The 14603-nt window shown below is 47.3% G+C and overlaps 1 protein-coding gene across 1 annotated transcript in view; it reads right to left on the bottom strand.

Moving 5' to 3' along the window:
• The window catches only part of LOC133118602 (collagen alpha-1(XVII) chain-like), a 61551-nt gene that overhangs the window by 17770 nt on the left and 29178 nt on the right, over window positions 1-14603 (bottom strand). The window contains exons 18-20 of the mRNA XM_061228711.1: window positions 6627-6710; window positions 5552-5587; window positions 425-508 (exon numbers count right to left, since the gene is read on the bottom strand). Coding sequence (XP_061084695.1) covers window positions 425-508; window positions 5552-5587; window positions 6627-6710 — 204 coding nt within the window. The remainder of the gene's footprint in view (window positions 1-424; window positions 509-5551; window positions 5588-6626; window positions 6711-14603) is intronic.

The raw sequence follows: 14603 nt of genomic DNA, 5'->3' as shown, positions 1-14603 counted from the left end.
TTAACAAGCTGGTGTACAGCTCTACCTAATAAATTGCTCACTGAGTGTATACAGTAAATGTAAACAATGTGACCCTGAAAGCAGAGCAAACTATACAAGACAGTACAAGACCAGTGCAAATAGTGATGTGAGATTTGGGGTGTGAGATCAAATATTAAATCAAATATACCATTTGAGGTGTGAGATCAATGTGTGGAATATGTAGCACAGAGGACTACTGAATATAATTACAGGAAAAAATGGGTTGTGTAAAAGACATCATGTATCCAAAGTCCAAAGGGATAGGGATGACAGATGAAAATGAGGTCATTAGCTCATTTACATTGATGTGGAAACTAAAAATGTTGATTAATGTGCACTGCCCCTGATAAATAAAATAAATAAATCAATCAATCAATTTAAGAAGAGAAACAGCTTTTCTGACCTGACAGTCCTGGGGACCCAGCAGGGCCAGCCGGTCCCGGGCTCCCAGGGGGTCCAGGAATACTCACAAAGTTAGAGCTGGTGCCTGAGAGAACACGACCACAACATCCTCAGTATCACACATGACATAACATAATGACGACAGGCCATTCAGCCCAGCAATGCTCGCCTTTTCCTACCCCTGCTCTTACTGCTTAGTTTGTCTAAAAGCAAAATAGTATCTAGCACCTTATCAAGCTTGATCTTGAAAACCCCAAGTGTTTCTGCCTCCACTATATGTCATAGCAAGCTATTCCAACAGTCTTTGCTTATAACTTATTACAATTATATTCATTATCTTTTATACAGGGAATCAACCTGGTTGCCCTTCTTTGAACCTTTTCCAGTGCCTCTATATCTTTCTTGTAGTGTGGTCCCCATAATGAGACAGGTGCGTGGGGGTTGGACCCAAAATGCACGACTCAGAAACAATAATGGAATAAAGTCCCGTCAGGGCTTTATTTGGGATGAATCCCAGGAGCGTAGTCACAACAAGCAAAGTCCATACACGTAGATCCAGCCAAACAGACGATAAACAAACAAAAAGCACGGTGCCGAGGGAAGAGGCAAACTCGTAGTCGGTAAACGTGCAGGGAGGTCCGGTAGCAGGAGAGCTGTCAGCGGGGCTGAAGTACAGGCGGACGGCAGGCAGAGTCGTAGTCGAGGGCGATGCGGAAGTCGAAACCATAAAACAATCAGCGAGGCAAAAGTACAAAGACGGTAGGCGAGGACGTGGTCAAAAACAAGCGGTGGTCAACAAAACAGAAATCAATAAACTATGGTCGGTAAACAGGCTTGGATCGTAACGTGTAATCAATAATAGTACTGCTCAAGAGTTGCTTTGGAGTTCAAGAGGCAGACAATTTCGCGAAGAACAGTTGCGCGACTGGGCTATAAATGCGGGTGTAGACAGGTGTAGACAATTAGTTAGAGCGTAGCAAGAAAATGGAAAACAGGTGCGATGGATGACAAGTTTAACAAGGTGATTAGTAATCGTTAGTAATAAACCTATCCTGCCCTAGCATTAGTAAATTAGTAAATGACATGCACGAGAAACGTAAGGTAACATGAACACATGATTAGTTTGTTAGTTTCTACCCAATCCTGATCTAGCGTTAGTAGTTTTAGTAAATAGACAAATGGAAACAATTAGAGCCCCTTTCTCTCCAGGTGATCCTGGGTCTCCTAAACAAGACGGGACCACAGACTTCAGTCACAATCACCCACCACAGTCTTCTCCTCCATTTAACTTTGCTATTATGTAGCATGGACCAAACACTGTGACTGAAGACCAACTTTGCTATTATGTAGCATTGACCTTGACTAGGGCTGAAGACTTAGCACCGGATATACACCTGCAGAACCTCGATAACCTTTATCACCCGGATCTCCTGTGATAAAATGTTTGTGTTTGTGAAGAAAACACACATTATCAGAAACACCAATTGGGCAAATACTCACTTAATTGAATTCAAACAGCAAGAGTAAGGCTAAGTGCTGCATTTCAGCCAGGTCCGGCCCTCTAATCCAACTCCAGCCCTGGTTTTCTGTTCTCCCAAGTATTTAGTGCTACTGATTGTCCAGACTCTCTTCGCACCTGACACTCAGGTAAAGGGATGGTGGAAAACCAGCAGTTCTTGGCCCTCGGAGACCGTAAATTGCTGATATCTGAGTTACTAGGCAACGGGGTAAATTCACAGATTAAAGTGTAGACCTATATATGTAGTACAGACATTTACATCTCGTGTACGTAGAGTAAGCTTATGTAGAGTAAGCTTAGCCTAGATGGATACTTTTGGAAATAATTTAAAACAAGTAACTTGCTTCATAATATAAAGAATGTACAAGACCTGTGCTATACTTCTGGGCTTTTACTGCAAAATCCTACATTTAATGCACGGCAATACAATTGCACAATGTCTCTGACAGGGCCTAACAGGGGTTGTGCAAAAGCCTTTGTTAATGTGACATAAAACCTGCCACACCACCACATATACATATCCATACACTCACATATTTCATCTGTAAATTTTTTTTTTTTTAAATCTTTACCTGAAGAAGGAACAAGTATTCATCATGATTGACAGAGTCCTGTTGGTTCTAACTTTAATATATGGCTGTCTGAGCCGTTGAGGCTGTCTTATTTTTTGGTTTTTGATATTCACCCACAGTTTGAAGAGAATATGACTGCAGTTTTGGTGAGTTCTTCTCCTCAATGTTAATGTGGTTGGAACTGGGAGCTGGAAGATGTACAGGTGTGTGAGCTGGGCACAGGTGAACAGCTGTACAGGTCTGTTTGAGCTGGGCCCAGGTGAACAGCTGTACAGATGTGTTTTAGCTGGGGGCCAGGTGAACAGCTGTACAGGTGTGTTTGAGCTGGGCCCAGGTGAACAGCTGTACAGGTGTGTTTGAGCTGAGCCCAGGTGAACAGCTGTACAGATGTGTTTTAGCTGGGGCCAGGTGAACAGCTGTACAGGTGTGTTTGAGCTGGGGGCCAGGTGAACAGCTGTACAGGTGTGTTTGAGCTGAGCCCAAGTGAACAGCTGTACAGGTGTGTTTGAGCTGGGCCCAGGTAAACAGCTGTACAGGTGTGTTTGAGCTGGGGGCCAGGTGAACAGCTGTACAGGTGTGTTTGAGCTGGGGCCAGGTGAACAGCCGTACAGGTGTGTTTGAGCTGGGCCCAGGTGAACAGCTGTACAGGTGTGTTTGTGCTGGGCCCAGGTGAACAGCTGTACAGGTGTGTTTGAGCTGAGGGCCAGGTGAACAGCTGGGCAGGTGTCTTTGAGCTGGAGGCCAGGTGAACAGCTGTACAGGTATGTTTGAGCTGGGGGCCAGGTGAACAGCTGTACAGGTGTGTTTGAGCTGGGGGCCAGGTGAACAGCTGTACAGGTGTGTTTGAGCTGGGGGCCAGGTGAACAGCTGTACAGGTGTGTTTGTGTGTGTCTCCTCAATGCACCGCCTCCTGTACCTCAGTCCTCCTTCGCTGCTGGTGACTTTGCTGATTTTTTCGATGAGAAGGTCACAGTCATCCACAGATCCTTTCCAACCACCGCCCCCCTTACTGAGCTTTTCCCCCCCCTCTAGGCCCATCCCTTCCTTTTCCACTTTCTCCCCCCTTACAGACTCTGATGTTTCTCAACTCCTGCTCTCCCACCGCCCTCGCCCTACAACCTGTGCACTTGACCCTATCCCCTCTTCTCTTCTCCAGACTATCACACCTGACATTCTCCCATTTGTCACCTCCCTTGTCAACTCCTCCCTGTCTTCCGGCTGTTTTCCAGCATCCTCCAAGAGGGCCCACATCACTCCACTGCTAAAAAAGCCTACTCTGGATCCCATCCAGAACTACCGCCCGGTATCTCTTCTTCCTTTTCTTTCTAAAACCATAGAACGAGCTGCTTCTACTCAACTTTTTCTTTCTTTTCTAACAACAACCTACTAGACCCCCATCAGTCTGGCTTCAGATCGGGCCACTCGACAGAGACCGTGCTCCTCTCCGTCAGTGAGTCGCTCCATGCCGCACGAGCAGCCTCCCTCTCCTCTGTCCTCATTCTTCTAGATCTCTCTGCTGCCTTCAACATTGTGGATCACTCCATCCTCCTGTCTGCCCTGTCAGCAATGGGCATCTGTGGCACAGCCCTGGACTGGATTGAGTCCTACCTCTCTGGTCGCTCCTTCCAGGTTGCCTGGGCTGGTACGGTATCGACACCTCGGCCCCTTGCCACAGGAGTTCCCCAGGGCTCAGTCCTAGGCCCGCTTCTTTTTTCTCTTTACACTCGTTCCCATGGCCCTGTTATCACTGCACATGGGCTATCCAACCACTGCTATGCGGACGATACTCAACTCTTCATCTCATTCCCACCATCTGATACACAGGTTTCTGCCTGTATCTCTGCTTGCCTGAGTGACATCAAGAGCTGGATGGACAACCACCATCGAAAGCTCAACCCAGGTAAGACTGAAATGATATTCATCCCTGCTAATACCTCTCCCCATCTGGATCTCTCCATTTCCCTCGGGGATACCACACTCACGCCATCAACCAGTACAAGGAACCTCCGCGTGGTGATGGACAGCAGACTGTCCCTTTCCGAGAACATTGCGGCAGTGACCCGGTCATGCAGGTTCTTCCTATACAACATACGGAGAATCCGCCCCTTTCTCACCCCCTACTCGACCCAGCTCCTGGTCCAAGCGATGGTTCTGGCCCGCCTGGACTACTGCAATTCCCTCATGGCTGGCCTCCCAGTGTCCGCCATCAGACCCCTCCAACTTATCCAGAATGCAGCAGCTCGTCTGGTCTTCAACCTTCCCAAATACTCACACGTCACCCCCCTGGTTACTTCCCTCCACTGGCTGCCTGTCACGGCTCGCATCGAATTCAAAACATTGGTGCTAGCCTTCCAAGCAGTTAAGGGGTCTTCCCCAGCTTACCTACAAAACATCATCAGACCCTACACCCCTGCCAGACCTCTTCGTTCAGCCTCCACAGGCCACTTGGCACCTCCCCCTCTCCGAACTTCCACCTCACGCTCACAACTACTGTCTGTTCTGGCTCCACGGTGGTGGAACAAACTCCCCGTTGAGGTCAGAACTGTAGAATCGCTCCCCACCTTCAAGCGCGAACTGAGGATGCACCTCCTCAAGCAGCACCTCTCCCCATCCCCCTCTACCTCCCTGTGAACCTTAATTGTTGTCTTTGTGATTTACTTTGTGTTTCGGTATTTTTAGTTGGCTAGGTAAGCAGTATTTGGATAGTTAAGTTTGGTCACTTTTGCTTTGTTGTTTGTTTATTTGTTTGTTAAAAAAAAAAAGAAAAAAAAAAGATAGGACCTGGTCCTTATCTTTGTTGTATGGGTAGCAATTGAAATTGTACTTCCCTCTAGGGTCTTTCAGCACACTTATCCCTGGTTATGGGTATGCACTTTGTTGTATGTCGCTCTGGATAAGAGCGTCTGCCAAATGCCAATAATGTCATGGAATGTAATGTCAAAATATACACATTTATTGCAAAATATACACATGAAAACCATTCTTAAGGTCTACCAGTGGCCATGCACATCAATCCAGGGAATAAAAGATGACTTACCAATCTGACCAGGAAGTCCAGCAGGGCCAATGGGTCCTTAAAGAACAAAACTAAAGAGCATCACTGACAAAGAAGGACAATGGCTGCCTTTGTTTTTCCAGTTTCAGGTTTTCAGGTTATTTGCCACATGCACAGTGCACATTAACTAAAACTGTGTTCATTAAACAAGTACGTCAATCAAATTATACACTCAGTGAGCACTTATTAGACATATTTTACTTTATTACTTATTGGTCTTCTGTTATGGTAGCCTGTCCACTTTGAGGTTTGTGTTCAGAGATACTCTTCTGCATACCACTGTTGTAATGCATGGTGTCAGCTTCAACCAGTCTGGCCATTCTCCTCTGACCTCTCTCATTAACAGTGTGTTTTTGCCCACAGAATTGCTGCTCAATGGATGTTTTTTGTGTTTCGCACCATTCTCTGCAAACTCTACAGACTGTTGTACATGGAAATCCCAGGAGATCAGCAGTTTCTGAGATACTCAAACCACTCTATCTGGCACCAATCATTCCATAATCAAAGTTACTGAGATCACATTTCTTCCCCATTCTAACATTTGGTCTGAACAACAGCTGAACCTCTTGACCATGTCTGCATACTTTTAGGCATTTAGTCACTGCCACATAATTGGCTGATGAAATATTTGCATTAACAAGCTGGTGTACAGCTCTACCTAATAAATTGCTCACTGAGTGTATACAGTAAATGTAAACAATGTGACCCTGAAAGCAGAGCAAACTATACAAGACAGTACAAGACCAGTGCAAATAGTGATGTGAGATTTGGGGTGTGAGATCAAATATTAAATCAAATATACCATTTGAGGTGTGAGATCAATGTGTGGAATATGTAGCACAGAGGACTACTGAATATAATTACAGGAAAAAATGGGTTGTGTAAAAGACATCATGTATCCAAAGTCCAAAGGGATAGGGATGACAGATGAAAATGAGGTCATTAGCTCATTTACATTGATGTGGAAACTAAAAATGTTGATTAATGTGCACTGCCCCTGATAAATAAAATAAATAAATCAATCAATCAATTTAAGAAGAGAAACAGCTTTTCTGACCTGACAGTCCTGGGGACCCAGCAGGGCCAGCCGGTCCCGGGCTCCCAGGGGGTCCAGGAATACTCACAAAGTTAGAGCTGGTGCCTGAGAGAACACGACCACAACATCCTCAGTATCACACATGACATAACATAATGACGACAGGCCATTCAGCCCAGCAATGCTCGCCTTTTCCTACCCCTGCTCTTACTGCTTAGTTTGTCTAAAAGCAAAATAGTATCTAGCACCTTATCAAGCTTGATCTTGAAAACCCCAAGTGTTTCTGCCTCCACTATATGTCATAGCAAGCTATTCCAACAGTCTTTGCTTATAACTTATTACAATTATATTCATTATCTTTTATACAGGGAATCAACCTGGTTGCCCTTCTTTGAACCTTTTCCAGTGCCTCTATATCTTTCTTGTAGTGTGGTCCCCATAATGAGACAGGTGCGTGGGGGTTGGACCCAAAATGCACGACTCAGAAACAATAATGGAATAAAGTCCCGTCAGGGCTTTATTTGGGATGAATCCCAGGAGCGTAGTCACAACAAGCAAAGTCCATACACGTAGATCCAGCCAAACAGACGATAAACAAACAAAAAGCACGGTGCCGAGGGAAGAGGCAAACTCGTAGTCGGTAAACGTGCAGGGAGGTCCGGTAGCAGGAGAGCTGTCAGCGGGGCTGAAGTACAGGCGGACGGCAGGCAGAGTCGTAGTCGAGGGCGATGCGGAAGTCGAAACCATAAAACAATCAGCGAGGCAAAAGTACAAAGACGGTAGGCGAGGACGTGGTCAAAAACAAGCGGTGGTCAACAAAACAGAAATCAATAAACTATGGTCGGTAAACAGGCTTGGATCGTAACGTGTAATCAATAATAGTAATGCTCAAGAGTTGCTTTGGAGTTCAAGAGGCAGACAATTTCGCGAAGAACAGTTGCGCGACTGGGCTATAAATGTGGGTGTAGATAGGTGTAGACAATTAGTTAGAGCGTAGCAAGAAAATGGAAAACAGGTGCGATGGATGACAAGTTTAACAAGGTGATTAGTAATCGTTAGTAATAAACCTATCCTGCCCTAGCATTAGTAAATTAGTAAATGACATGCACGAGAAACGTAAGGTAACATGAACACATGATTAGTTTGTTAGTTTCTACCCAATCCTGATCTAGCGTTAGTAGTTTTAGTAAATAGACAAATGGAAACAATTAGAGAGTGAATGACAGAAAGAGAGAGAGAGAAAAGGCGGAACGCAAGGTTTGCGGAAAGACATGTAAAAGTGTATGCATAAACAACGACCAGTTAATGTAACAATAAACATAAATCAAAACATAACACAAAGTGAAACTAAGACGATAACCACTCAACATAACAAGGTAATATAATCGTACGAAACATAACTAGACATGACAAGAAAATAAATCGTAACGATACATAACTAAACAACATGACGAACCTAGACTAACATAATACATGATAAGACACTACGTGACTAAGATAACATGAATAAACATAAAACATGGCAAGACAGACCTGAAACGTGACAGGACCCCCCCCTTAACGACCGACTCCTGGCGGTCCTTGGAATTTATCAGGGTGGTCACGATGGAAGTCCTTGATCAAAGTTTTATCTTGGATGAGACTGGGAGCTACCCAGGAACGCTCCTCAGGGCCATAGCCCTCCCAGTCAAGCAGATATTGCATACCACGACCCCTCTTACGAATGTTCAAAAGTCTTTTCACAGTAAATGCAGGGTGGTTATCAATGATGCGGGGGGGAGGAGGTGGGGGATCGGGGGGACAAAGGGGGTGAGAGGATACAGGTTTAATACATGACACGTGGAATGTGGGGTGAATTTTAAGTGAAGCAGGGAGTGACAGTTTAACAGAAGATGGGTTAATAATGCTGTGGATCTTAAAGGGGCCAATGAAGCGGGGTTGCAGTTTGTGAGAGGTGGCTTGGAGGGGAATGTCCTTAGTGGACAACCAAACGGAGTCACCTGGTTTGTAGGCTGGGGCTGGTGTGCGGTGACGATCAGCAAAGCGCCGATTACGATCTGCCGTGCGTAAGAGCGCGGCCTTGGCGTCCCTCCAAATCTTGGCACATCGTTTCATGTGGGTGGCGAGGGAGGGAAAAGCGATCTCAGCTTCTTGGTCGGGAAACAATGGAGGTTGGTAGCCTAGAGAGATCTCGAACGGAGACTTTCCGGTGGCGGCGCATGGAAGGGTGTTGTGCGCATACTCAACCCAGGTGAGCATCTTGCTCCATGAAGCCGGATTCTGGGCAGAGACACACCGTAGCGCGGCTCCCAAATCCTGGTTGGCCCTCTCGGTTTGCCCATTGGATTGAGGGTGGTAGCCGGATGAGAGGCTGGCTGTGGCACCGAGGGCCAGGCAGAAAGCTTTCCACACTTGAGAAATGAATTGTGGGCCCCGGTCGGATACAATGTCTGAGGGGATTCCATGGATGCGGAACACTTCCTTGATAAGTACATCCGCAGTCTCTTGGGCAGTGGGTAACCCTGGCAGGGGGATGAAGTGGGCCGCCTTACTGAATCGGTCCACCACAGTGATGATGGTGGTGTTACCTTCGGAAGGGGGAAGTCCGGTAACGAAGTCCACGCCGATGTGGCTCCAGGGTCGGCTGGGCACAGGCAGAGGTTGGAGTAGACCAGCAGGGGCTTGGTGGGAGGCCTTGCTTCTGGCACAGGTGGTACATGCCTTGATGAAGCGCCTGGTGTCAGGGATCATGGAGCTCCACCAGAACTTCCGCTTAAGCACCACCAAGGTGCGGGCAAAGCCGGGATGGCAGGACAAGAGGGACGAATGAGCCCATTGGAGCACCTGTGTCCGAGCAGCTGATGGGACATAGAGGCGTATTCCTGGGTTGGACCTGGGATCGGGTTCTTCCCGTAGAGCCCTCTGGATAACAGCCTCAATCTTCCAGGTTACGGATGCGACAGTGCAGGAACCCGGGAGGATGTTCTCAGGTGCCTCACGCTCAGGACAGGTGTCGAATTGTCGGGATAGGGCATCTGGCTTGACGTTCTTAGAACCCGGGCGGTAAGTGAGAGTGAAGTTGAATCTTCCGAAGAACAGCGCCCATCTGGCTTGGCGTGAGTTCAGTCTTTTGGCTGACTGGAGGTACGCCAAGTTTTTATAGTCGGTCCAGACGATGAAAGACTTCTCGGATCCCTCCAGCCAATGCCTCCACTCCTCTAGTGCCAGTTTGACTGCGAGGAGTTCTCGATTTCCCACCTCATAATTTCTCTCCGCTGGTGAGAGCTTCTTGGAGAAGAAGGCACATGGGTGTAACCGGTTGTCGGAGGCAGAGACTTGTGACAGCACGGCTCCCACCCCAGTGTCAGAGGCATCAGTCTCCACAATAAACTGGCGAGTGGGATCGGGGTGCACCAGGATAGGGGCGGTAGAGAACAGTCTCTTAATTATTACAAATGCCCCATCTGCTTCGGGGCCCCAACGGAATGGCATGGCAGTGGATGTGAGCTTGGTGAGGGGGGAGACAACTTGGCTGTATGATCTTACGAATCTGCGGTAAAAGTTGGCGAATCCCAAGAAGCGTTGGAGTTGTTTCCGGGTGGAAGGCATAGGCCAGTCAGTGACCGATTGAATCTTTTGGGATCCGCCCTGATCTGTCCCTTCCCCAGAATGAAGCCAAGGAACTCGACAGTGTCGGTGTGGAAGACACACTTCTCCGCCTTGCCAAACAATTTGTTCTCCAAAAGTCTCTGGAGAACTTGCCTGACGTGAATCTCATGTTCCTTGGCATTGGTAGAGTAAATTAGAATGTCGTCCAGGTAAACAAATACGTGTCGGCCCAGTAAGTCCCGAAGAACATCATTGACTAGCGCCTGGAACACAGCAGGTGCGTTAGTGAGGCCGAATGGCATGACCAGGTACTCAAAGTGTCCAAGGGAGGTATTGAAGGCGGTTTTCCACTCATCACCTTCTCGGATACGAACCAGGTGGTAGGCATTGCGTAGGTCTAACTTGGTGAAGATCGTGGCATCGTGTAGAGGGTGAAAGGCAGAGTCCTTCAATGGCAGAGGGTATTTGTTTTTTATTGTAATGTTGTTAAGTTCTCTGAAGTCAATACAGGGACGCAATGAGCCATCCTTCTGCACGAAGAAGAATCCGGCGCCCACAGGTGAGGAGGATGGGCGAATCAGTCCATTGGCTAGGCAGTCCCGGATGTATTTCTCCATGGCCTCCCTCTCAGGTCTGGAGACTTTGTATAAACGGCTTGAGGGGAGTGTGGAACCGGGTAGCAGCTCGATGGCGCAGTCGTAGGGTCGATGAGGGGGAAGCGTCTGTGCCTGTGTCTTGGAGAAGACCGTGCCTAGGTCATGGTAAGGGGTGGGCACCTTCTCCAGGGAGGGCTTGGGGACCTGTGGTGGGTTTGGTGCAGGAGCGGATCGTAGGCAGGATTGGTGACACTCACGACTCCAGGCTTGAATCTGGCATGAACTCCAGTCAATGGTGGGGTTGTGTCTCTGGAGCCAGGGTAATCCCAAAATGAGCTGGTCATTAGGGGACCGGATGACACGGAACTGAATCATCTCGTGGTGGTTTCCAGAAATTATCAGCTGAATGGGTTTGGTGATGTGGGTCATGCGGCAGAACGTCTTTCCATCCAATGACCGAGCATTCTCGGGGTGGGGTAGTGGGAGGGTGGGAATGTCCAATTCCATGGGCATCATTTCGTCAATGAGGTTCGCGTCAGCTCCAGAATCCACCAACGCGTTAACCTGGATTGCTCTGTCGGGAAGCATCAACATGGCCGTAAGCGTGGAGCGATGGTCGTTCCTGGCAGCCCCTTCATATCTGTTGAGCACTTTCACCTCAACAGATGAGGCAGAGTTCTTGGCCCGGAGGGTGCACCGAACTTGGGTGTGTCCCAGCCTCCCACAATAGAAGCAGGAACCAGTTGCTCTCCGACGTGTCCGTTCCTCAGGCAATACTTTCATGCCTGCACGGGAAAGGTCCATGGGTTCGATTCCTTCGGCTAGCTTCTCCTCCGGTCGGGGACTTAACCCTCGCCTGGGGTATGCCTGGGTGGGTGGGACCTGTCTCTCAATCCGGCGTTGTCTGCCACGGTTGTCCAAACGGATGGCAGCACGGACGAGTGGGTCGAACTGAATGATGGGTTCGAGACGTGCCAACTCGTCCTGGAGTGCCTCACTCAGGCTGGCCAGGAACAGGTTTGCCAGGGCCGCATCATTCCAGTTGGTGGCTGCCGCGAGAGTGCGGAAGTCAATGGAATGGTCCGCCGCAGTTCTCCTGCCTTGGCGAAGGGCGATCAGATACTCCGGGTACCGGGGAGGGAATGAACCCCCGGACCACACAGCTGTCGCCCAGTCCAAGGCTCTCCCCTTCAGTAATCCCATCACGTAGCCGATCCGGCGGTCATCGCTGTTGTAGGTCTGAGGTTGCTGCCGGAACACAAAGTCGCACTGGAGCAGGAATGCCTTGCATCTCTCAGGTTCTCTGCCGAACCTCTCCGGGGGGGGGTTGTTGTGGCTCCCGGAATTGCCAGATTCCCATGGGGTTGGAAGGTGGAGGTGCAGGCGGGTTGGCAGGTTCTTCCAGTGGGTGTGGCTGAACCGCAATGGCGAGGCTCCTCATCTCGGCACACAGCTCTCGAATCTCCAGACGAAGTTTGGAGATTCCTAGAGAGTGTTGCTGGACGATGGCGCCTTGTTCCTGGAGGGCGTAGAACATGGCGGTTGAGTCAGCCGGGTCCATGTTGGCGAAATTGTTCTGAGACGGGTGCGTGGGGGTTGGACCCAAAATGCACGACTCAGAAACAATAATGGAATAAAGTCCCGTCAGGGATGAATCCCAGGAGCGTAGTTACAACAAGCAAAGTCCATACACGTAGATCCAGCCAAACAGACGATAAACAAACAAAAAGCACGGTGCCGAGGGAAGAGGCAAACTCGTAGTCGGTAAACGTGCAGGGAGGTCCGGTAGCAGGAGAGCTGTCAGCGGGGCTGAAGTACAGGCGGACGGCAGGCAGAGTCGTAGTCGAGGGCGATGCGGAAGTCGAAACCATAAAACAATCAGCGAGGCAAAAGTACAAAGACGGTAGGCGAGGACGTGGTCAAAAACAAGCGGCGGTCAACAAAACAGAAATCAATAAACTATGTTCGGTAAACAGGCTTGGATCGTAACGTGTAATCAATAATAGTAATGCTCAAGAGTTGCTTTGGAGTTCAAGAGGCAGACAATTTCGCGAAGAACAGTTGCGCGACTGGGCTATAAATGCGGGTGTAGACAGGTGTAGACAATTAGTTAGAGCGTAGCAAGAAAATGGAAAACAGGTGCGATGGATGACAAGTTTAACAAGGTGATTAGTAATCGTTAGTAATAAACCTATCCTGCCCTAGCATGAGTAAATTAGTAAATGACATGCACGAGAAACGTAAGGTAACATGAACACATGATTAGTTTGTTAGTTTCTACCCAATCCTGATCTAGCATTAGTAGTTTTAGTAAATAGACAAATGGAAACAATTAGGGAGTGAATGACAGAAAGAGAGAGAGAGAAAAGGCGGAACGCAAGGTTTGCGGAAAGACATGTAAAAGTGTATGCATAAACAACGACCAGTTAACGTAACAATAAACATAAATCAAAACATAACACAAAGCGAAACTAAGACGATAACCACTCAACATAACAAGGTAATATAATCGTATGAAACATAACTAGACATGACAAGAAAATAAATCGTAACGAAACATAACTAAACAACATGACGAACCTAGACTAACATAATACATGATAAGACACTACGTGACTAAGATAACATGAATAAACATAAAACATGGCAAGACAGACCTGAAACGTGACACATAACTGCACACAATTCTCTAAGTGTGGTCTCACAAGGGTATTGAATAAGGTGAGTAGAACTTCCTGGATTACTTTAGTAGATTCCAAACTGTCAGCTAAACCTCCCAGTATTGTATAATCAGCAAGTTTAACTAAAGTATTTTCAATGTCTCTGTCAAGGTCATTTATGTAAATGAGGAAGAACTGTTTCCTGTGGGACTACACTTCCTACAATACCCTGCTCAGATAAGGTCCCTCCTATTATTTGAGTGTTCCCACTCAAAAATTAATCCATCCATCCATTATCTTTACCCGCTTATCCTGAACAGGGTCACAGGGGGGCTGGAGCCTATCCCAGCATGTGGTTTATGTCATTACAACTCCATGTTATATACTGTATCTGTCATGATCTGTTTTGTGAGTTTATTTCATTGTCTATTATCCTTTATTTCTGTAATTCATTATTTTTCATATTTATGTTTCATGGTAAACATATGTCTTAGTATTGCCTGTGATTGTCTGCCTCACCATGTGCTCTTGTTTTCCTTGTCCTGACCCCGCCCTCACCTGCCTCTGTCTGCCACTCCCCTCAGTTAATTTACATACTCATTGTCCTGATTGGTTCCCCCTGTTCCTCGTTTTCTTCTGCCTTTTAGTTGCCTCCTCTGGGTATTTAAGCTCCTCTTTGTTTGGTTGTCTTTGTCAGATCGTGCCAGTATCTGCCTGTAAGGCTGGTGAGAGACTCTGTCTAATTTTTGCTCTTCTTACCTTTGCTCCGTTCTGTTTGTATAACTTTTGTTCCTCGTTAATGGTATTTTTTGCTGGTTTTTTTAGTTCTGATTTTTGGAGAATTTTTTTTGTTCAACGTTCCCTGTGTTGGGGTCCTCGCATGGGACTCCAAATTATGTAGGGTCCTCGCACGGGCCGCCAAATAACGCAGGGATTTTACTCTCTACGAAACCGGGGCGCCAGTTAAACGTTGTATAGCAGTATAACTGCAAAAAGTAATCAGTCTCATAAAATTACTATTATCAGAAATATCTAACCACAAATTTAGTATTTTAATTAATAATTAAAATAACCAATATTACTGATTAAACATACCGATAACCTGAAGGTTGGAAGTTCTTCGAAAGACTGCT

The sequence above is a fragment of the Conger conger genome, chromosome 18, assembly GCF_963514075.1.
Source record: "Conger conger chromosome 18, fConCon1.1, whole genome shotgun sequence".
Taxonomy (NCBI): Eukaryota; Metazoa; Chordata; class Actinopteri; order Anguilliformes; family Congridae; genus Conger; species Conger conger.
This window is presented reverse-complemented; position numbering and strand designations above follow the sequence as displayed.